Source organism: Oppia nitens, unplaced genomic scaffold (assembly GCF_028296485.1).
Source record: "Oppia nitens isolate AA-2021 unplaced genomic scaffold, nextdenovo-longstitch-racon4-pilon3 scaffold15_pilon_pilon_pilon, whole genome shotgun sequence".
In the NCBI taxonomy this organism is placed as follows: Eukaryota; Metazoa; Arthropoda; class Arachnida; order Sarcoptiformes; family Oppiidae; genus Oppia; species Oppia nitens.
This window is the reverse complement of record NW_026533194.1, coordinates 1,030,765-1,055,174: the sequence shown is the minus strand read 5'-3', so window position 1 is coordinate 1,055,174 and position 24,410 is coordinate 1,030,765. Positions and strand designations below refer to the sequence as shown.

At 30.6% G+C, this 24,410-nt stretch overlaps 5 protein-coding genes across 5 annotated transcripts; 1 reads left to right on the top strand and 4 right to left on the bottom strand.

Moving 5' to 3' along the window:
- The first annotated feature begins 5,283 nt into the window (after nt 1–5,283).
- On the top strand, nt 5,284–7,585 carry LOC128963011 (zinc finger protein 585B-like). The gene is made up of 2 exons (XM_054309479.1): nt 5,284–6,795; nt 7,514–7,585. Exons 1-2 carry the CDS (start codon nt 5,304–5,306, stop codon nt 7,528–7,530), a joined length of 1,509 nt encoding a protein of 502 aa, XP_054165454.1. The 5' UTR covers nt 5,284–5,303; the 3' UTR covers nt 7,531–7,585.
- A 232-nt stretch (nt 7,586–7,817) lies between these two features.
- On the bottom strand, nt 7,818–9,055 carry LOC128964931 (zinc finger protein 665-like). The gene is made up of 2 exons (XM_054311587.1): nt 8,014–9,055; nt 7,818–7,954 (listed from the first exon to the last, which is right to left on the bottom strand). The coding sequence occupies exons 1-2, from the start codon at nt 9,053–9,055 to the stop codon at nt 7,818–7,820; spliced, it is 1,179 nt and encodes a 392-aa protein (XP_054167562.1).
- Nucleotides 9,056–9,543: 488 nt separating this feature from the next.
- LOC128964930 (zinc finger protein 615-like) lies at nt 9,544–11,344 on the bottom strand. Its single transcript, XM_054311586.1, has one exon. The coding sequence runs from the start codon at nt 11,335–11,337 to the stop codon at nt 9,544–9,546; it is 1,794 nt and encodes a 597-aa protein (XP_054167561.1). The 5' UTR covers nt 11,338–11,344.
- A 461-nt stretch (nt 11,345–11,805) lies between these two features.
- LOC128964929 (zinc finger protein 436-like) lies at nt 11,806–13,873 on the bottom strand. Its single transcript, XM_054311584.1, has one exon. The coding sequence runs from the start codon at nt 13,819–13,821 to the stop codon at nt 11,806–11,808; it is 2,016 nt and encodes a 671-aa protein (XP_054167559.1). The 5' UTR covers nt 13,822–13,873.
- Nucleotides 13,874–14,329: 456 nt separating this feature from the next.
- On the bottom strand, nt 14,330–20,562 carry LOC128964928 (zinc finger protein 91-like). The gene is made up of 3 exons (XM_054311583.1): nt 18,849–20,562; nt 16,191–18,351; nt 14,330–15,421 (listed from the first exon to the last, which is right to left on the bottom strand). Exons 1-3 carry the CDS (start codon nt 20,560–20,562, stop codon nt 14,338–14,340), a joined length of 4,959 nt encoding a protein of 1,652 aa, XP_054167558.1. The 3' UTR covers nt 14,330–14,337.
- Between the last annotated feature and the right edge of the window lie 3,848 nt (nt 20,563–24,410).

Sequence of the window (24,410 nt, the reverse complement as noted above, 5' to 3'; positions counted from 1 at the left end):
TTGTTTGTTAATTTAAATAATTAATTGTCATAAAGTCATTGTTCTTATAAATACTAGCGTTATATTTATATGTTAATTGATTAAAAGTTTTAAAGTGAGTTTTAAAAAAAAATAAATTAATTTTATTTTTTTAATATTTTTATTACATTATCTTTTAAAGTTGTCTGTTTACATATTACTGAAACTAATATTATAACACATTTGTTCATAAGTATGTTAACATTGTATTATGATGAAAAAATAATTTTGTTATTTATTTTAAATAAAAATAGTACTTTTTAAACAATATCGATTAGTTTTATATATCGATTATTGTTAAATATTGATTAGTATTATATATCGATTAGTTTTATATATCGATTATTTTTATATATCGATTAGTTTTATTTATCGATTAATGTTATATATCAATTAGTTTTATATATAGTTAACTTTTCTGTACCGATTAATGAAATGTCGTTATATACACAACTAATATAGAGTATATATTTCAATAAGATTCAATAATATTCAATAATAATTGTCAGGTATGCCGAGTGAAACATACAGTTGCTTAACAATATAAAATAAAATATTTATTTAAAATTTGAAGACGGCTTACAATATAATATTTAATACAAAAATTACTATTGATAACAATAATATAGTGGTATCCTATACTTAACTAAAAGGTTAGGTATATAGGGTGTATAGTAATAGTGGTATACTATGTTAGTCCAACTGAGAGTGATTTGTGTTTGTGTGATGTTTGATTTTGAGCTTTATAATAATATGTTGTATGCTTGTGTAAACATTAATGTCCAATTTTGTATGGTTTATTATCTATATTTTTCTTGTATATACTGGTTTATGGCAATTGTGTTGTATAGATTGTACAATAAGTATATTGTATATGTATTGTATGTGAAATACAGTATATGTATTTATTGTATTTAAATGTGTTATCTATACAGTATATGTATAGTAATATTTTTGTATATAAATGTGTTGATTTCTATACAGTGTATGTATAGTATTGTTGTGTATGTGTCAGTATCTGACATAATTAAGAAATTCACTCAGATATTTATTTACAAAAAAAAAATAATTTTAGCTAAGTTTATGTTGTTATTTAAAATTAAAAGTTTTTTAAAATACATTTTTTTTACTTGAGATCTGTAGTAAATGAATAATAACTGTACAAACAATATATTTTTATTCTTTTAAACTATATCAAAATAAAATAATTTTTAAACTTTGAGGTGTATTAAGCACCGTTATTGTTAAATCATCAACCATATTTATCGTAACTTTATGTCTTAACAATATTGTATTTTGTTACGATTTAATAAAAGTACATTAAATGTACAAATTATGTCTGACGGCCGACAAACCTCAGATTTTTATAAAAGCCGATTAATTAATTTTTGAAGGACAGTATTCGACTATATTATATCAGTAATAACCTCTACATACACAGAAATCGCTTAAATCCCACCGCTGTCACCATATATGATGTAAAGCAGACAGGCTAAGATTTTGATTCTGGTCGCGCAGTGGCCTCTATCACCCTCATCGGTGATATGTCATCATTGATTTTGTTCATTTAAAAGTAATAAATAATTCCGTCGACTACGGTGGCCACTACCTATGGTACTACTACTTAAATAACCTTACGACAATAAATTACGTCCAAAATTACGTAAAGAAATAAAAGGTAACTTATAATTATCTAAAAAAGTCTTTACAACTTCAAATTCTACTGATTTTTAACCTAATTTGACTCGACTTATATATGACTCATCTCCGGTATTCAAGTTGGCTAACATATGTTAGCCAATCAGTTTATTTTTATGTGATTACCGGGACCTTGTGATATAAGTATGTTTTATTTTGTATATATATTTTAATAATTTTTATTTTCTATTATAATTACTTTATCTGTGATAATATTTAGTCCTTTATTAAAATATTATATTATATTAAAAACAATAAAATAGTATAAAACATTAATATTATGATTATAATAACATTTGTAATATAATATATTAAAAAATACCTTTTCAAAGTCATATATAAATATCAAGAATATAAATAATAAAAAAATCATTAAAAATAATAAAAATTAAATTTGTAAAATTACCTTGCACATTTAGTTCTTCAACCTTAACACTTCCCTATAACTCTTCTAAATGAGCATGATAATTTTACATTACAATTAATTAAAATATAAATATATATGTATTCATATAATTGAATACATTTACAATAATTTTATAAAAATACTAAATTTAATTGAAAATAAAAATTTATCTCATCATTTACGATGAGGAAGGCTCTCTTTTTATGCATTATATTGAAAATGCCATAAGTACAGATTAAACGTTTAGGCTGCTTATCCATCCAAATGAATTCCTTGAACGAAATGTCAATAGTTTGCTCTCTAGCGACATCAAAACTCGTCAGCATATCTATAGCCAATTCATCGGTGACAACAATTTAAAACGATAATCGTTGTCTTTCATTTTGCTTTGCAATAATTTTATAATGAATGCTTTTATAATAGATAATAATACCATACGCTATCTATAGAACAATATCTACAATTTGTGATCGGAAAAGCGTAAAGATTTGTGTAATTGAATGATAATACAAAGTGAATGTTGTAATTCACAACATCTTTGTTTTTTTACAGCATAAAAACTTGAGAAATATGTTATTGTCATAGTTGTAATTGTAATGAAAAATGTCTTTAAAATTGAATGGACTATTGATATCTAATATAACAAGTTATCTGTTTTTGAGCTCTTAATATTAACAAACTGGTCGGCATGTGTTTCAAGTGTCTCATACATTGTATTTAATATATTAGCAGTTACAAAGTTATTTAGTGTTGAATGTTATAAATCAGTTATAAAATATATAAAATAAACTTTATTTTTAATAATCAATAAAAATGGGTCCAAGCCAGTCGTTGTATCCTTATTAATTAAAAATCTTATTACACCAGAATCACGTAAAAGCAAACTTATTCGGTTTGTATAAAATTTGTAAAATAGGAATATATTGTATATTTCTGCCGATTTCAAAACAATTCATTGATTTTATAATAAAATAAATATTTAAAAAATAGCTTACCTATTTTCCAGATAAAGGTTGAAAATACCATATTTGTGTTCCAATAAAATCATATCGTTTTCATTTATCTGACCATGATAATTTATCCGGGTCAACTTTTATTAATTTAGAAAAATAGGGTTTATTTTTCTTATTTTTCATTTTAAAAAAATTAAATAATATTTTTTAACTTATATAAAGATATTTTAATAGAGTAATTAGTTTTCAATAGAGAGAGAGAGAGAGAGAGAGAAATATAAGAATAATAAAAAATTTATTTTTAAAGTTTATTTTAATTTATTTTTAAAAAGTTTATTTTAATTTATTTTTTAAATATATATTTATAACAGATATATAGTATAAGAAAGAGAGAGAACAGTGAGAAAGAGACAGAGTGAGAGATAGAGAGGCGATTTCTGTTACGTTGAACGCGCCGGCAATCGAGCGCCCGAAGATTGGCCGAAACTGGTGGTCCGTTTCATCTGGACGCTGGTTTCGGTAGCCGAAGTCAAGAAGGTCATCGAGAGCTTTGTTGACGCGGGTCTCCCCTTCGTCTTTACCGAAATCCGTTCCAACGAGGCTTTTGTTTGGCTCTCCGGGCCCGAGGATGCGGCTATTTGGGAGGTGACCGCTTTGCGGGGCGTCCGCCGCGTTGAGAAAGCCTACGACCGATGTTGGAATATCTAAAACGGGTGGGAAATGTCGACCACTTCATAGATGTCTCTATTTCTCTCTCTCTCTCTTTCTTTAATATACTATATTATTTTCAATACTGTATTATTTTCACACGTTTTGTATCATTTTTCGTATCAATCGCTTTAATAAACGTTATATTTTAACGCTAAATATAAGCGTTTTTATTACCGAAAATATCGGTCACTTTTGGCCGACAATATCAATGTCGAAATGGACATATTACTTGTAATAATTGTTTGCCTGAATTAAACAATAACTGTCCGGTTTGAAGCGATATAACTTAAATTAATAATATAATTAAAACTGGACATTTTCTGGACATTTAAATCTAGCTATTGAATATAACTGTACAAAATCGTCGATTAAATGTAACAAAAAAATAAAATTCACCATAAAATTCTTCTACAAATACAGCTTTGCACTGTTATTTTTTAAAATAAAATTTATTTTTATTACAAGAACACTATACTATGTTACAAATATTTCTTTATTATAATTTATTTTCGTTACAAGAACGCTATACTATGTTATTATAATTTAATAATTAAGCATTTATATAATAAAATAATAAAAATTATCTTTATCTTTATATATTATTTTAATATAATTTATTTTATTACAAGAACACTATACTATGTTATTATAATTTTAAATATTATAATTTAAAACTGTGCGCTTTTGATTTTTTAGTCGACAATTGAACGTCAAAAGTGCAAATCTGTAAGTCGACAAATATATTACATTATTTTAAATACACTGTAATATTTAATACAAGAACGCTATACTATATTATTATAATTTAAAAATTAAAACATTTATATATAATAAAATAATTCAATAAAAAATTTATAAAAGACAAGAACATAATTATTATATTTTTAAAAAATTTTATTACAAGAAATCTACACAATGATCTATATTTTATTTTAGAGAAATGTTAAAAGATTAATTTTATATTTTCTATTTAATTTTTTTATATAAATGAATTTTTAAAGGTATGTATTATTAAGATTCTTTATTAAAAATTATATTTAATTACATTATTTATTATTATTATATATTAGTAATTCTAATTAGTTATTAAAAAAAATAAATTATAGCTTAAAATTTTATAATTAAATTACGTAATTTAAATAATAATTTTTTTTATCTATATTTAAGACTTTATATATGAAATACTTATAAAAACAAATGTTATTGATTTATATATAATATTAATAATACTGTAATAAAAAGATTGTTATAACTGTATAAAAGACAACAATTTTATTATTAGTTATCTATTTAAGACATAAAACACATGAATAGTAATCACATAAATAAAGTTGTGTTGTGTTTACAAAATAAATCATTTTGTAAATAATTTAATAATTTAATATATTATTTATGAAGTGATAACCCCTCGGATTGTTTACAAAACAAACCAATTTTTTTGTTGACAATTATTATATGTTTTTTAAATTCATTGATAAATAAATTATAAATTATTTTTTTGTTTTGATTTGAAAACAATGGTTAAGAGGAAGAAGAAACCAATTACTAAAAGTGATTCATTGATGGCTGACATTGAAGTCAATGATTTGTTTAGTGAATTGTTGGCCGAAAATGAAAGACTTGTTAATGTATTGAATGAATTGAAAAGTTATTTGAAAACAATTCACACGAAATACGAGACAATGATTACCGACGAAGATATTAAACAATGGCAGACATTACAGCAATCAATGGATACAACTGTCGAGGAATACAATAGTAATAATAATGTAAGAGTTAAGCTGAAGAATAAAATTGATTTAAATAGGAAATCAAGTGATGGAAAACAATCGGCAAATAATGATAACAACATTGATGTCAATGAAGAAGACACCAATCAATTGTCTGCACAATCTCTGTGTCAGACAACTATCACCACAAGTGAAGTGTCAAAAACAGAGACAATTCGTAGAAGTAGTCGTAACACAAATAGTAAACCATGCGATGACTATCAGAGACGCAGCCGCCAGCCATACGATTGCCGACACACTGATTGTGGCCAACAGTTTAAACTGAGGTCACAGTTAACTCGTCATTACAGTGAATATCATGCGGACAACGACGACGACGCGTCACCTGAGCACACGTGTCAAGTGTGCGACAAGACATTCAAACTGGCGGTTCAATTGCAACGACACGTGAATAGACATGAAATGAGCCGACGGTCGGCATACAAGTGCTCGGAATGCGGCAGATATTTCACTACTAAGAGAAATCTCGAAAGACACCGACAGACTATACATTTGATTGTTAATGTCGGCCAAACCACTGGTCGTACGCCAGATACCGAACCCGACAGATGCCTGACTGAGTTTACTCAGCAAACGTTTGACCCGAAAACACGAAAATACATTTGTCCCGACAACGGATGTGGATTGCCGTTCAATACGGCCAGAGGTGTCTACAATCACTTTATCGAAACGCACGACACGACCACTACTGACTGTCTACCACTTGATGATAATAATGATGTTTGTAGTAGTGATCGACAACTACTAGTACTGTTGAGGCAAAACAATTTCGATGAGTCGACCGAACGATATTTGTGTCCATTTACCGACTGCGACCGTACGTACGCAACAAATCGTAATCTTAGTCTTCATTTTCAAGCGGTTCACTACAAGCCAAACGATAGACCGTATGTTTGTCGGGTGGCTGACTGTGGTAAGGGATTCAAACGCAAGTATATACTGAAAGAGCATATGAAGACACACGACTCGGATCGGCCGAAAGCCTACCAGTGCTCGCATTGTCCGAAATCCTATTTCAAAGAGTATCAGCTAAGACAGCACATGAGTTTCAGACATCTGAACGAACGTATACTAAAGTGTGCGATCAATGGTTGCGACGAATGGTTTGGTACAACACATCAGCGGGCAGTTCACCGACAGTCGGCCCACAACATGAACTATGCATTGAAATATCCAACTGATCGGCACCGATGCCAGTGGCCTGGCTGTGACTTTACCGGTAACTGTTTGGCAGTTATACGTTATCATACCCGTATACATACTGGTGAACGGCCGTACGGGTGTCAGTGGCCAGAGTGTGACAAACGATTTCGGACTAAAAAAGACTACAATCGTCATTATGTTTGTCATGAAAATCTGAAACCCTATATCTGCCAGTGGCCCGGTTGTGACTATCGGGGCAATTGTAGTGCCAATCTAGTGGTCCACAAAAAGATACATCAAAGACAACAACAACACCTATCAAGTGATACTACAATTATGACAACAATTATCAATCAATAGTTAGAATTAGAAATAATAAAATTTTATAAATGTATTAACCTATTAATATAACTTCAAAAAAAAGTATTCAAATTATGTACAAAATATTTCAAATAACTTTACCGGTAATTAATGTAATTTATTTTAGTTTATTTTGAAAACATTTCATATCGATTGTCATATGAGTGTTGTTTTAATAAGTTTTAAATTATATTACTATATATTTTTATATTGTAATATAAATCAATGACATTTTTTTTTAAAAAGAAAATAATAAATTATATAAATAGTTTACTAATTAAAAATATAATTATTACAGGTATTATCGTGTATTACCGTAAATGAATCTTTTTATGAACCGATAGATTGCCACTACAATTGCCCCGATAGTCACATCCGGGCCATTGGCACACAAATGGCTTCAAATTTTTATGACAAATTTCATGTTTGATTAGATGTTGTTTATTTATGAACCGTTTTTCACATTGTGGCCATTGGCACGGGTACGGCCGTTCACCGGTATGCTTACGTGTATGATTATTCAGATCTGTGGTACACGAACACTTGTAGTCGCAACCGGGCCACTGGCACCGGTGCCTTTCGGGTTGATATGATCGATGATATTTCATATTATGGACAATCATTCGATGTTTGGATCGACTATTATAATTATAGAACAGTTGATCGCAACCATCGATACCGCATCCGATCTTTTTGTGTAGATGTCTGCAATTTATGTGCAGTTTTAGTTGTGAGCTATCAAAGTACGATTTGTCGCATTCCGAGCACTGGTAGGTTTTCTGGCGAATCTTGATGTGCACTCTTTTTGTATGGCCTGTCAGCAGTGGCATCCGTTTGAATGATTTGCCGCAATCGGGCTCCGGGCAGACATATGGCTTACAATCGGGTTTATAGTGGACACTCATAAAATGGTTTTTCAGTGACTGTCGACTACAGAATTTGAGTCCACAGCCGCCAAATGGACATAAATAGCGATCAGATTTGTTGTCGTAATTGTTTTGTTTCAGTAGTTGTAACAGTTGTCGTTCGGAATCATTACTGGTGATAGTATTACCGGTCATATTGTTGTTGTTATTGTTATCAATTTGTAGATAATCTTCAATACTTTCGATGTCGTGAATAGTGTTCATATGATTGTATAGTTTTATGGACGTATCGAATGGCATTCCACACCCGGAATCGGGACATACGTATTGTTTGCTATTCAAGTCATAGTATTTTTGATGAAATACCGATACATATTTGTCGTCGAGTACTAAATCATTACCGATTAGCCGATCATCGCTGGCGCTGTTGGTGTCGGTAGTTGTCGTATACATTAACGGATGAATCACTTTATAATGTTTTCTAAGAGCATCTTTGGTCGACATATATTGTCCGCATTCGGAACATTTGAACATCCGGAACACCTTCTTCTGGTTCATGTCGTGTGTCTTCTCGTGTTTTATCCATTTCTTAATCTCAGTAAATGTCTTGTGGCAGACATAGCACTTGTATTCACTGTTTTTATGACACTGACTGTAATGATGATGTAAATGGGCTTTCATTTTGAACCGTTTGCCGCAATCTTCGTGTCGGCAAACAAACGGTCGGTCATCGGTGGCCATACTATTTGTTTGCACCGACAACAATGATGTCTTCCGATTCTTATCATCGCTGATGATGACGATATCATTTACCGTTTGTTTTATTTTTTCATTTAATTCGCTTTTATTGTGATTTGTTTTGTCAGTTTCAAGACTTACTGCAGTATTGTAGTCATCGATGACTGCAGTGTCCATCCATTTCTGTTGTAATGTTTGCCACCGATTTAAATCTTCGGCGTCAATCAGCTCTTCATATTTCTTGTAAACCAAATTCATCTGATCTTTCATTTCAGTCAAACATTTGTTTGTAAACAACAATTCATTGACGAGTCTGTTGTTTTCAGCGGTCAGTTCATCGAACAGATCCTCGACTTCAATACAAACAACCATTGGATCAATTTTGGTGATAATTTTTTCTTTAAAATAAAATAAATACTTTTCTATAGATATGATATTGTTTTCAATCATTTGTCACATAATTATTGTTTACACAAACATAAACAATACATTTTTTTTGTGGGGGACTTTTCATATATTGAAATACAATATTAATAAAATTAAAAAAAACTATTATTATATTCAATATTATTAAGTAATAAATTAAAGTTATATATAAAAAAAAAATTATAGGCTATAAATAATTTATTAAACAAGTTTTCAACGTAATTAGCAAAAAGCAGATAATTTATTAATTGTAAATATTATTATTTATTTATATGTATGTATTATACAATATAATTTATATGTTAATTTATATACAGTATGTTTAATTTAATTAAAGTTTGATATTATTGTGTGAAAGTAATACTAAATTTATAAATACTATTACTAATAATAATATGATACAAATATACAGTGTATAGAAAAATATAATATAATTAGCTATTAGTTGTTAATGTTGTAGTATTAGCTGATTCTTGTTGTTGTTGTTGTCTTTTATGTATTTTTTTGTGTGCATAATAATTGCTACTACTATTGCCCCGGTATTCACAACCGGGCCATTGACATACATAGGGTTTCAAATTTTTATGACAAATCATATGTTTATCGTAGGCTGCCTTCAAACGAAACTGTTTGTCACACTGTGGCCACTGACACATAAACGGTCGCTCACCGGTATGTATACGCGTATGATCTCTCAGATGGGTAACAGTACCGCACCGATACTCACAGCCGGGCCATTGACACGAATGTTTGTCCGGTAGTTTTCTCAGTGAATACTTCATATTGTGAACAGTCTGTCGATGGACTGTCCGCTGATGTATATTAGTAAACATCGACTGGCAGTCATCGATACCACACTTTATTTTTTCATCCATATGTTTGATATTAAAATGATTGGTTAGATCGCATTCATTGAAGTATGATTTGTCACACTGTGAGCACTGGTAGGATTTGCTACGATTTTCATCGTGTGTTTTCATATGTTTATTCAGTGAACTTCGTTTATTAAATCGATTACCACAGTCAGGATGGGTACAACTGAACGGTTTATAATCGGGTTTATAGTGATTGTTGCGAAAGTGAACCTCAAGACTATGTTTATAGCCGTAACTGCGATCACAGCCGACAAATGGACACAAAAATCGTTGTTTTTGGTCGTCAAACGTACAGTTCTTTAACAGTAGTAATAGTTTGCGATCGGATTCGCGAATCGCCGGTAATATTTGGGTATCATTTTCCTGACAAACTTCCTCATCATCTTCAGTGATGGCGTTTTGTCGATGAATTTCCTGATAGTGTTTGTATAGACTTTTGGCGTTACTGTACGGCAGTCCGCAGCCGACTGCAGGACATATGTATTGTCGGGTTTTCAAATCAAAAGTGTTTTGTCTGAACACAGTGTAACCAAAATCAGATCGTCCGGCATCAGTATCGTCGGTTTGGTCCAGACTATTGTACATCAAATGTATGGTCCGCTGGTGTCGCCTAAGACATAGTTTATTAGCAAAACATTTGTCGCATTCCGAGCACTGGTATGATCGGTGACTGTAGTAATGTGTTCTCAAATGATTTGCCAGATGTGCCTTAATTTTGAATGTCTTTTCACACACATGACAGCTGTTGATGACTGTTGTTGTTGTTGTTGTTGTTGATGATGATGTCTCGTGACATCTGCGTGAGTGTTGATTCAATTGGACTTTCAGTTTAAACCGTTGGCCACAATCCTTGTTTAGGCACTCGTATGGCCGGCTCTTGTAGGCATCACATGACTTATTTGTCTTACGTTTACTAGTCTTGAGTTTTGTCTTCAACTTTGACACTTCACTTGTGGTGATAGTTGTCTGAGACAGAGGTTGTACTGACAATTGATTGGTGTCTTCTTCATTGACATCAATGTTGTTATTATTATTTGCCGATTGTTTTTCATCACTTGATTTCCTATTTAAATCAATTTTATTCTTCAGCTTAACTCTTACATTATTATTACTATTGTATTCCTCGACAGTTGTATCCATTGATTGTTGTAATGTCTGCCACTGTTTCATATCTTCGTCGGTAATCATTGTCTCGTATTTCGTGTAAATTGTTTTCAAATAACTTTTCAATTCATTCAATACATTAACAAGTCTTTCATTTTCGGCCAACAATTCACTAAACAAATCGTTGACTTCAATGTCAGCCATCAATGAATCACTTTTAGTAATTGATTTCTTCTTCCTCTTAACCATTGTTTTCAAAATCAAAACAAAAATAATTTACAATTTATTTATCAATGAATTTAAAAAACACATAATAATTGTCAACAAAAAAATTTGGTTTGTTTTGTAAACATAGCACTTGTTTTTTGAGGGGTTTTCACTTTAGTTACTATTTTGTGACATTTCATCACTTATTTTGCAAAACTTATATTTATTTATTAAAAAATAGTATTATTATTATATATTTTGTTTGATAACTTATCAATGATAAGTAAAGATAAAAATTTTATTAATAATTATTTTATCTATTATATACATACAGTATATACAAATTTAGTTTAATTATAATATATATTTTAAAATAAATATTTTAGTAAATATTAACGAAATAAACTATAAATGAAATAAAATATGCTATAAGACTACTATTATATTGAAAAATTTCAATTTAAAATATAAATATAAATAATAATATATTCATATAAATTTAATATACAATTAGCTATTATTAATTGGTTTTATCTTTATTGTAGTATTAGCTGATTGTTGTTGTTGTTGTTGTCTTTGATGTATCTTTTTGTGTGCATACAGATTGGCACTACTATTGCCCCGATAGTCACAACCGGGCCATTGACATACATATGGCTTGAGATTTTGATGACATATAACGTGTCGTTTGAGACAAGATTTGCTAGAAAATCGTTGTTGACAGTCTGGCCACTCGCACCTGTACGGCCGTTCACCCGTATGCTTACGGTAGTGATTCTTAAGATGACAAGCTGATTGACTACGAATCTCGCAACCGGGCCAGTCACACAAAAAGTTGCCCGGCTTATTACGGTCGGCATATTTCATATGATGTACTTGTTGTCGATGGATTGACCGATGATGGTCACGGGTGAACATTGTTGTACAACCATTTATACCGCACTTAAATTTTTTCTTTAAGTGTATAATATTAATATGTTTGGTTAGATCGCATTTATTTATGTATGCTTTGTCGCATTGTGAGCACTGGTAGTTTTTGGTACGGTTTTCATTGTGTGTATAAATATGTTTATTAAATGTAGCCCTTTTGTCAGTTCGATAATTGCAATCGGGATGCGGACAACTAAACCGTTTGGTGTATGGTTTGTAGTGATAGTTGCGAAAGTGTTCATCAAGCATATGTTTAGTTCGGTAACTTCGGTCGCAGTCAGTAATTGGACACAAAAATCGTTGAGTTTTATGATCAATCGTACAGTTCTTCAACAATAACAATAGTTTCCGATCCGATTCGCAAATATCGGACAACGATTTCCTATTACTTTGCGGATAAACTTTTTCTGCCACTTTGACAGTTCCAGCAATTTGTCGATGAAATTTCCGATAGTGTCTGAATAGTCTCAATGGTGTAGTGTATGGCAGAGCACATCCGACAGCTGGACATATGTACTGTTGGGTTATCGAATCATAGGTTTTTTCTAGAAACAAATCGTCCACATAATAATCAGATAGTCGGTCATCAGGATTACCGGTTTGATTGTTGTGTTGGACACCGCTATGAATTGTCTTGAGTTTTGGCAATTCATTTGTGATGGCAGTTGTCTGCAAATAGAAAATTTCTCCTTCTTCTAATTGATTATCGGTTGAGTCGTCACTGATATCAATCACATTATCATTAGTTTCTGACTTAATTATGTTGTCAATTGAATCCTGTAGTCTGTCATCAGTATTGTCAGCGTATTGATTGTTGTCTTGGATTTCAAACTTCGTGTTACTTTTATGACTTGTCTCGGGTTTTGGCGTTTCATTTGTGGTCAAAGTTAGCATTTCTTCTTCTTCTTCTTTGTCATCTTCATAATTGATTTCCTCATTGTCTTCATTGATATCACAATCATAATCACTATTTTCTGATTGTTTGTCATCAATTGAATCGTTTAGTCCGGATTTGTCATGGATTTGGTTTATATTATCATTAGTTAAACGTTTGGCTTTTGTGTTTTGCCAAAGAGATAGCTTATTGTACAGAAACTTGTTGTACGGCCGGCTCTGGTAGTCATCCAACAGATTACTTGTATTACTATTATTAGTTTTGTCGCTAGAATTTGCTTCTGGCTCTTGAATACTAGTGGTGACAGTCGTCTGACACAGAGGTTGTACTGACAATTGATTGGTGTCTTCTTCATTGACATCAATGTTGTTATTACTATTTGCCGATTGTTTGCCATCAATTGATTCCCGATTTAATTCATTATTTTTCTTCGGTTTAACAACTCTCAGACTATCATTACTATTGTATTCTTCGACAGTTGTATCCATTGATTGTTGTAATGTCTGCCACTGTTTGATGTCTTCGTCGGCAATCATTGTCTCGTATTTCGTGTGAATTGTTTTCAAATAACTTTTCAATTCATTCAATACATTAACAAGTCTTTCATTTTCGGCCAACAATTCACTAAACAAATCGTTGACTTCAATGTTAGCCATCAATGAATCACTTTTAGTAATTGGTTTCTTCTTCCTCTTAACCATTGTTTTCAATCAAAACGAAAATTAATTAACAATTTATTTATCAATGAATTTATAAAAACACATAATAATTGTCAACAAAAATATATGTTATGTTTTGTAAACATAACAATTATTTTTGAGGGGTTTTCAATTCATTTACTATTTTGTGAAATTTCATCACATAGTTTGTAAACTAACAGTAATAATAATTATTTATTATATTAGATATTAAATTATTATATATATATCTTTTAATAAATAAATGTAAAAATTAATAATTATTTTTATCTTTAATATCATTAATATACAAATTTAGTTTAATTATAATATATATTTAAAAATAACTATTTTAGTAGATATTAACCAAATAAACTATAAATTAACAAAAATTATGTTACGGTAAGACTACTACAGTATTAAAATATAATAATTCAATTTATATGAATTTACAGTACAATTAACTATTACCGTAATAATAATAATAATAATAATAGGTTTTGTCTTTATTGTATTATTATTATCTGATTGTTGTTGTTATTATTGTCTTTGATGTATCTTTTTGTGTGCATAATAATTGCTATGACAATTGCCCCGATAGTCACAACCGGGCCATTGACATACATATGGCTTGAGATTTTGATGACATATAACGTGTCGTTTGAGACCAGTTTTGCGTGCAAATCGTTGTTGACAGTCTGGCCACTCGCACCGGTACGGCCGTTCACCCGTGTGCTTGCGGATGTGATCCCTAAGATTGGTATCTGATGTACTACGATAGTCGCAACCGGGCCATTGACATATATACTTGGCCTGCTTAGTGCGGTCGGCATATTTCATATGATGTACTGATTCTCGATGAAGTATCCGACTATGGCAAGTGGTAAACATTGTCGTACAACCATTTATACCACATTTAAACTTTTTCTTTAAGTGTTTAGTATGTATATGTTTGGTTAGATTGGATTTACTTAGGTATGATTTGTCGCATTCTAAGCACTGGTAGTTTTTCGTACGGTTGACATTGTGTATCTCTATATGTATATTATATAAATCTCGTCTATTTGTACGATAATTGCAATCGGGATGCGAACAACTAAACCGTTTGGTGTGTGATTTGTAGTGATTATAGCGAAAGTGTTTCTGAAGAATGTGTTTAGTTCGGTAACTTCGGTCGCAGTCAGTAATTGGACACAAAAATCGTTGGGTTTTATCATCGATCGTACAGTTCTTCAACAATAACAATAGTTTGCTATCGGATTCGCAAATATTGGACAATGATTTCTTATGTTGATTACTTGTATTACTACTAGTCTCGACGTTAGAATCTGCTTCTGGCTCTTGAATACTAGTGGTGACAGTTGTCTGACACAGAGGTTGTGCTGGCAATTGACTGATGTCTTCTTCATTGACATCAATGTTGTTATTATTATTTCCGGATTGTTTGCCATCAGTTGATTCCTTATTTAAATGAATCTCTTTCTTCAGTTTAATAACTCTCAGACTATAATTACTATTGTATTCCTCGACAGTTGTATCCATTGATTGTTGTAATGTCTGCCACTGTTTGATGTCTTCGTCGGCAATCATTGTCTCGTATTTCGTGTGAATTGTTTTCAAATAACTTTTCAATTCATTTAATACATTAACAAGTCTTTCATTTTCGGCCAAAAATTCACTAAACAAATCGTTGACTTCAATGTAAGCCATCGATGAATCACTTTTAGTAATTGGTTTCTTCTTCCTCTTAACCATTGTTTTTAAATCAAAACAAATTAATTAACATTTTATTTATCAATGAATTTAAAAAACACATAATAATTGTCAACAAAAATATATGTTATGTTTTGTAAACATAACAATTATTTTCAGGGGTTTTCACTTTATTTACTATTTTGTATTATTTAATCGCTTATTTGCAAAACAGTATTACAAAAAAATATATATAAAGTTTATATTAAAACAATAATTAACATAAAAATTGTAATTTTCAATCTTTAGATCCATAAAAATTTTATAAATTATTTTTTTTTATTAATATTTATGTATATATTAAAGATACTTATGTTTTTACAGACACTTTATCTTAACTTATTTTAAATTATACACATGTTTTGTGTTTGAAAAAAAATTATTATGTGTACTAATGAATTAAATTGAATAATTAGTGGAAACAATAATCAAAATATTAAATTAGTTGAAACTGAAGTTATATTAAAAATAAATAAATCATTAATTTATTATAAATGAAAAAGAAAATAATAAGTTATTATTATATTATGGTTACGGTATTATTAAGATATCAATCATTTAAAATTTACAATTTGGTACCAATAATAACGAATATTACCGGTAATTATGAAGTTTTATTTATTTATTACAAAATTTAAAACTAATCAGCCGTCGGTATTGTAGTATCAGCTTCTGATTGTTGTTGTTGTTGCTCCTGTTGTTGTTGTCTTTGATGTATCTTTTTGTGTGCATACAGATTGGCACTACAATTGCCCCGATATTGACAGCCGGGCCACTGGCAGACAAATGGTTTTAGATTTTTATGACACGTAACGTGTCGTTTGAGATCAGCTTTCCGTGCAAATCGTTGTTCACAGTCTGTCCACTCGCACTCGTACGGCCGTTCACCAGTATGGATACGGGTATGGTCTCTCAGATCGCCAGTGGACGAACACTTGTAGTCGCAACCGGGCCACTGGCACTGGTGTTTATCGGGTATATACTTTTTGGCGTAATTCATATTGTGTACAGATTTTCGATGAGTAGATCGCTGGTCAAAGTTATAGAATCGGTGATCGCAACCATCGATACCGCATCGGATCATCTTTTTGTTTAGATGTCTGAAATTTGTATGAAGTGTTAGTTCGGCTCTAGTAAAGTATGATTTGTCGCATTCCGAGCATTGGTGGTCTCGCTTACGATTGGCATCGTGTGTTACCCGATGTCGTCGGAGCATAACTTTTGTCTTGAATCCCTTACCGCAATCGGGTTCGGGACAAACAAACGGTTTGCGATCCGGTCGATAGTGCATCCGAATGAAGTGCTGTTCATAGTATTTATTTGTACCGAAATTACTGTCACAGCCGGGATAGGGACAAACAAATCGTTGCGTAGTCTCATCGAAACGATTTTGTTTCATCAGTAGTAACAGTTGCCGATCGGCTTCAGAATTATCGGCTGCGGCGCTGCCAAACACTTGATCGCCGCCTCCGCCACCAACGCCACTGTTGCCGCCATCACTTTGTACTAAACAATCGGCTAAACCTTGTTTGCCGTGAACTTCTTTCATATGATTGTAGAGAGCGGTAGCGTTATTGTACGGCAATCGGCAGCCGGAATCGGGACATATAAACTGTTTGGTTTGCTTATCAAAGTATTTGCGTCTGAATTCGGTCATTTCGTCATTGGATTCGATGACATCCATGGACAGTGATGTATCACCACCGCCGCCTCCGCCGGTTTGTTGGTCATCACCACTACAACCATCAGCGACGCCAACACCACCACCACCACCAGTGGTGATCATAAAGTGCATCTTTTCCAGATGTTTCTTCAGTATCATTCTGCTCGACAAATATTTGTCACATTCAGAACACTTGAACGTCTTCTTTCGCAGCTCATGAGTGGCCAAATGTTTTGTCCATTTGTTGATTTCTGTAAACCGTTTCTGACATACGTCGCACACATACTCGCCGTTCTTATGAAACTTGCCGTAGTGTACATGCAATGCAATCTTCAATTTGAATCGTTGGCCACAGCCCTGTTGTCGGCAAACGTACGGATAGTTTTGTGCATTTCGTACGGCTTTACCCATATGTGTCGTCAAGCGGCTAATGGCCACGTCTTTTGATCGGATAATAGTTGTCGTTTTTATCGTATTGTTGCTGTCGTCCAGCGATTGTTGCAATTGTTTCCATTTAGTCATATCTTCGGCAAATATAAACGGTTCGTATTTCTTGATCAACCAATTCATCTGATCTTTCATTTTGTTAAGCGTTTGGTTTTCATACAACAATTGACTGTTGATATACTGATTGTCTTTATTACTCTTTGATAGTAGTGATGGTGATGATGATGATAAAGTCTTTCGCCGAGTTTTAGTCTTATTATTATTATTATTGGTATTATCATTACCGCCGATGATATGACTAAATGCTTTCTTAATGTCTTGACTTAGATTTCTATTGAATTCTCTGGTCTTCACGTTATTGATCTTCAAGTGACTAAACGAACACATAGTAAATCCGTCGACAGTTGTGTCCACCGATTTCTGTAATGTTTGCCATTGGCTGATATCTTCGGCCTGAATATGTTCTTCATATTTCTTGTGAACCAAATTCATGTGATCCTTCAGTTCGGTCAACAAATTCAGACATTTGTTTGCAAACAACAATTCATTGACCAGTCGTTTGTTTTCGGCCATCAGTTCATCGATTACATCGTCGACATCGATATTATTGTTGTTGTTAGACATGTTGTGGTTTGGATCAGCTGTTGTTTTGACGGTCACCTCTTCTACTGTATTATCCATTTGTTTGGTTTTGTTTTAAATTCATTAATTCAATCAATAAATAAAATAATTATCACTTTATATATCAATCAATCAATCAATGAATTGTTAATACAATTAACACAACATTTAATATAAAATATTTTTTTTTGAATCATTTGTCACAAAATTATTACAGTATTTATATTATAAACATAAACAACACATTTTTTGGGGGGCTTTTCATATATTGAAAAAAAATCAAAACGTTTTGTTTGATTATTAACTTAACAAACTTTAATATAAGTTTATTTATGATTTTATAATAATATTAGTTTTAAAAAACAATATTTTAATCAATAATAATAATTATTACACATTTTGTTTGTTTGATTTCTACTTTAATATTAAATATCAAATATGATTAAAAGAAAAATAAACTAATTAAATAAATTATATAATATAATTAGAAAAAATACTATAATACAATTTATAACAATAATAATAATAATACCGGTACTAATAATAATAACAAATTATGATGATATACCGGTATGTTTTTTATGTACACATTTTGTATGATTAACAATATTTCCATAACAAGTGGCCCGGTATTCACAACCCGGCCATTGGCATCCATAGGGCTTAACATTCAGATGATAGTTATAGTGTTCCCTAAAGTCAGCTCTATTGCGAAATCGTTTGCCACATTCAGGCCAATCGCAACCGTACGGCCGTTCGCCGGTATGTATGCGAGTGTGTAATGCAAGCAATGGTTTTTTTGTTGTCTTGTACTCACACCCGGGCCACTGACACGGATAGTCGCCTAGTGTTACCTTAATCGGTGCGTATTTGAAATTATGAACAGACATCTTGTGTTTTCTTCGTTGCGAATAATTTTTGAATATTTCGTCGCAACCGTCGATATCGCAGCGCAACTGATTGACCAGTGAATGATTGAATCGTCGGTGATTGGCCAGTGTTCTATCGCACAGATACGACTTTCCACATTCCGGGCACCGATAGGTTGGCCGATTGGTGGCGTGTATAGTCTGATGGAGTTTCAGTTTGCATTGGGTTTTGAACGCCTTTCCGCAGTCTGGCTCCTGACAAACGTACGGCGAGTCCGATGAATGCGATAACAAATGCCTTCTCAAATGCTTTCTCTGGATATACTGTTTGTCGCAGCCGTCGTAATGGCAAACATATCGTCGGACCAATCGTTCCTGTTTTCGCCGATGAGATGCCGAGTGTCGGTTCAAACGCTTGATTGTTGCAAACGACTTATTGCAGTCTAAATGATTGCAAACATGTTTTTTCAGTCTGCAGTGAACATCGTAACAATGATTGTATAGTTGTCGCTGAGTTGGGAAGTGTTTGTTGCAATCGGGTTTCGGACATAAATGTTGGCCACTAATCGGATCTAAATTGCCTTTCTTTGCCAACAATAGCCAATTTGGATCGCCATCAGTGGTGGCGGTCTTCTGATCTGCAATTCTTTGACTAACTATTGTCGTTGACTTATCAATTGATTCGCTTTCTTCAATAGTATTACTTATCAGTCTATCGGCGATTGTTTTGTTGACAGTACTTGACGTGTCCTCCGGTTGCCAACAACCGTCGTCATCGTCGTCACCAATGCTGTCCTCCTCAGCCACCACATCATCGGCGTCACAACAATCGGTATCATCTGATATGTCGGCATCACTTTGTGATAAATCTATTGACACTACTTCTGCTGTTTTAACGGCAATTGTCTTAACAGTCTTGACATTAGAAGCTGTAGTCTTCAAATTGGGAACTGCTGTGTGAACTGTTGTACTAGTTGTTGTTGTCGTACACGGATCAGCTAGTGATGAACTGATCTGATCGTTGGATTTATTTACACCACCGATGATGATATGATTAAACGCTTGTCTAATGTTATCAGTTAATTGTCTTTCTTTGCCAATTGTTTTGACTTCAGTTTTATGTCTTGTATTGTTGTTGTTGTTGTGGTCATCAATGGCTGTAATCATTGATTGCTTGAATGATTGCCACTGTTTATACTCTTTGGCTGTAATATAGTCTTCATATTTCTTGTGAATCAATTCCATGTGATCTTTGATTTCATTTAATAAATCTAAACATTTGTTTGTAAACAACAATTCATTGACGAGTCTGTTGTTTTCAGCGGTCAGTTCATCGATCAGATCCTCGACTTCGATGTTAACAACTATTGGATCAGTTTTGGTGATTCTTCTTCTGATTGTTTTACGAACCATTATTTTTCTGTTTTTTTTATAATTTAACAAAATATTTATTGAATTTTTATTTAACCATTTAATTCAATAATAAGCAATAATTAATGATAACATTTATGATATAATGAAAACAATAATATAAAGTAATAATAATAATAATAATAACATACTTTTTTGAGGGATCTTTAATATATTGTATTAAAATAAAATACTGCATTAAATATTGAAGTAAAATGTAATTAAAATTATATTAATTATAAACTAGTTTTACCCGCGCAACATGTATAGTATTGCATACTCTTACTAATTGCTTAACAAAATTCTTTATAATGAGACCTATAGATATACATATACAATAGTCAACTACAATTATAATTCTGATTATAAATGACTATTTTGCTATATTTATGCTATCCATATAAACGTCTATAAAAAAAGTTCGCGCTATTAAAAATTGATGATTTTTTTGCTATAATGTTGTATACATGTACAGTTACAATATATGTAAAAATAAATTTACGCAATCAAGAGAAACGTCTTTGAAACTGTTAAGCAATATTAAAATTTTTTAGTTAAAATGTAGAATACATATGTAGTTAAAATCTAAGTAAAAATAAATTTATGCTATCCATATAAACGTCTATAAAAAAAGTTCGCGCTATTAAAAATTAATGATTTTTTTGTATAATGTTGTATACATGTAAAGTTACAATATATGTAAAAATAAATTTACGCAATCATAAAAAACGTCTTTGAAACTGTTAAGCAATATTAGAATTTTTATTTTTTTAGTTAGATTGTAGAATACATATGTAGTTAAAATCTAAGTAAAAATAAATTTACGCAATCAAGAGAAACGTCTTTGAAACTGTTAAGCAATATTAGAATTTTTTAGTTAAAATGTAGAATACATATGTAGTTAAAATCTAAGTAAAAATAAATTTATGCTATCCATATAAACGTCTATAAAAAAAGTTCGCGCTATTAAAAATTAATGATTTTTTTGTATAATGTATACATGTAAAGTTACAATATATGTAAAAATAAATTTACGCAATCATAAAAAACGTCTTTGAAACTGTTAAGCAATATTAGAATTTTTATTTTTTTAGTTAGATTGTAGAATACATATGTAGTTAAAATCTAAGTAAAAATAAATTTATACTATCCATAAAAACATCTATAAAAAAAGTTCGCGCTATTAAAAATTGATGATTTTTTGGTATAATGTTGTTTACATATACAGTTACAATATATGTAAAAATAAATTTACGCAATCAAGAGAAACGTCTTTAAAACTGCTTATCAATATTTATAATTTTTTATTTTTAGTTATATTGTATAATTCTTATGTAGTTACAATATAATGGAAAATAAATTTATGCTATCAATAAAATCGTCAATAAAAAAAGTTCGCGCTATTAAAATTTGATGATTTTTTAGTATAATGTTGTTTACATATACAGTTACAATATATGTAAAAATAAATTTACGCAATCAAGAGAAACGTCTTTAAAACTGTTATCAATATTTTTAATTTTTAATTTTTAGTTATATTGTATAATTCATATGTAGTTACAATATAATGGAAAATAAATTTATGCTATCAAAAGAAACGTCTTTAAAACTGCTTATCAATATTTAAAATTTTATTTTTTTTATTGTAGAATACATATGTATTTACAATATAAATTAAGACTTGAATCTGATAATTTACGCGTAACACAATCAATAGAAACGTCTTTAAAACTGTTTATCAATATTTATAATTTTTTATATTGTAGAATAGAATACATATGTAGAAACACTCGATTTTTAATATAAACTCGAGATTAATATTGAATAAATATTTACATAAAATACATTTTCATGAAAAAAGATATTGTTTAACATTAATAATTAATAATTAAATATATTTAACAATTCTAATAAATCACGTGATTTAATAAATATTTAATAAACACGTGAATTAAAAATTTAAAAAATACTATTAAAACAGTTTATCTCAAAAACAGTTAATTTTTGTTATTAACAAATTATACTTCGTTTCCTTATCTTATTGGATCTACTAATCATTTATGACCAGTGATATAAATTTAGAGATGGATGACATTGATATGATATCATTGAATTCCGTAGATTTCAATGATGAAGAATTCAATGAAGACAACATAGAAGTGAATCAATTATTTAATGAGATAGAAATGCCTGTTTTTATGGAAATGTCTGATGAATGCAAAGATGAACAGTTTGTTCTCGATGTTCTCAATGAATGTGACAACGGTTTTGATGATGAAGAAGAGTTCGATCATTTGATGTTACAAATGCCAATAAAACAGCTGATCAACTCTTCGATAATGTATTCAAAAGATGTTAACAACAATTCGAATCCCGAGACGACTAAAGCCAGTTCACTACAACTTAATTTGATTTCCGTTAATTTTAATGATGGCATTAAAGAAGATCAACAATTTGTTGAGATCCCAGAGATTGAGATCCCAGAGATTGAGATCCCAGAGATTGAGATCCCAGAGATTGAGATCCCAGAGATTGAGATCCCAGAGATTGAGATCCCAGAGATTGAGATCTTCGAGATTTATATTCCAGAGATTAAGATCCCAGAGAATGAGATCCCAGAGATAGAGTTAATCAATGATAAGTGCCAAAGAGATCAGTTGGTCGACGATGTTACCAATGAATGGGAAAATGGTTTCGAGGATGAGGAAGAGTTTGATAAATTGATGTCAGATATCCAAATACAACATTTGATCAATACGTTTATAATAAATTCAAAAGATGTTAACACCAATTCAAGTCTGGAAACGGTTAAAGACTTTACACAACCACTCGTACAAAATTCGGATCATTTCATAGTTAGTAATGAAATCAATCACCCGTTCAATGAGAAACCCCAAATTTCAATAGAATTAAACCCACCTGTTTGTATGGAATTGTCCGATAATCCGATAACGGATCAGTTGGTGATGGAAGACAACTATGAATGTGATGATTTCGATGATGAAGAAGAATTTGAACATATGCTATCTCTAATTCAGGCTCCTGTCATGATTAATCAGCCCTCAAATATGATGTCATTGTCTCAAATTATGGAGGCCATCAACTCTGATGATGAATGAAGGAAAGCATTACTTAATAGCACATTTATTATATATGAATTCATTATTGTTATTTTTAGTTTATTTTTAGTATTACAATTTCTTTAAAATATTCATTTGTTACAGAATATAATATATATAAATTTTTGTTTCAGTATTTTATTTTAAATTTTTAAAATTAATAAATTGTTTTTATTTAATAATTCGCTACAACATCCACTTTGATTTTAATAATCTAAAAAGTTTATTAGATAATTTACTAAATGTAATAACAATAATTTTATATAAAAATAATTATATAAAATTGTTTTATTTTTTCAATATTGTCGAATACATTTATCAAATGTGACAAAAAAGACATACATACAAAACTATTATTTTAAAGTGTTAACTTTATATATAAAATTATTGCAAATATAATTTATTTTTTATAAAAATTTAATAAATCGCATAATTATTAATAACTATGTTATGATTATTTATTTGATTTTACATTTTTATATATATTTTACGTTAGATAAATAGTAATTAATTTTATCGAAAGAAAATTTTTTAGTTTTTGTGGAATATTATATCATTAACGATTAATAAATTTAAGAATTTTTGTTATTTAAAAATAATTTATTATATAAAAATAGCACGCTTTTTTGCTTGGGTCGCATCCAATCATCACATTTTTGATATTCCTGATAGTGTTGCAACAGGCCATATTGATATTTAAATTATAATTTTTTTAACGCAACAGAATTTAAA

What these genes read in the sequence shown, in the direction of transcription:
- LOC128963011 (XM_054309479.1), top strand. Translation starts at nt 5,304, where the DNA reads ATGGTTAAGAGGAAGAAGAAACCAATTACTAAAAGTGATTCATTGATG.
- LOC128964931 (XM_054311587.1), bottom strand. Translation starts at nt 9,055, where the DNA reads ATGGTTGTTTGTATTGAAGTCGAGGATCTGTTCGATGAACTGACCGCT. An exon ending in CGGCTGTGGACTCAAATTCT is followed by an intron (nt 7,955 to 8,013) that starts GTAGTCGACAGT and finishes CCCGATTGTAAG; the next exon opens with CCATATGTCTGCCCGGAGCC.
- LOC128964930 (XM_054311586.1), bottom strand. Translation starts at nt 11,337, where the DNA reads ATGGTTAAGAGGAAGAAGAAATCAATTACTAAAAGTGATTCATTGATG.
- LOC128964929 (XM_054311584.1), bottom strand. Translation starts at nt 13,821, where the DNA reads ATGGTTAAGAGGAAGAAGAAACCAATTACTAAAAGTGATTCATTGATG.
- LOC128964928 (XM_054311583.1), bottom strand. Translation starts at nt 20,562, where the DNA reads ATGGTTCGTAAAACAATCAGAAGAAGAATCACCAAAACTGATCCAATA. An exon ending in TGTACATAAAAAACATACCG is followed by an intron (nt 18,352 to 18,848) that starts GTATATCATCAT and finishes GAATTTAAAACA; the next exon opens with AAACCAAACAAATGGATAAT. An exon ending in ACAATACCGACGGCTGATTA is followed by an intron (nt 15,422 to 16,190) that starts GTTTTAAATTTT and finishes TGAATTGAAAAG; the next exon opens with TTATTTGAAAACAATTCACA.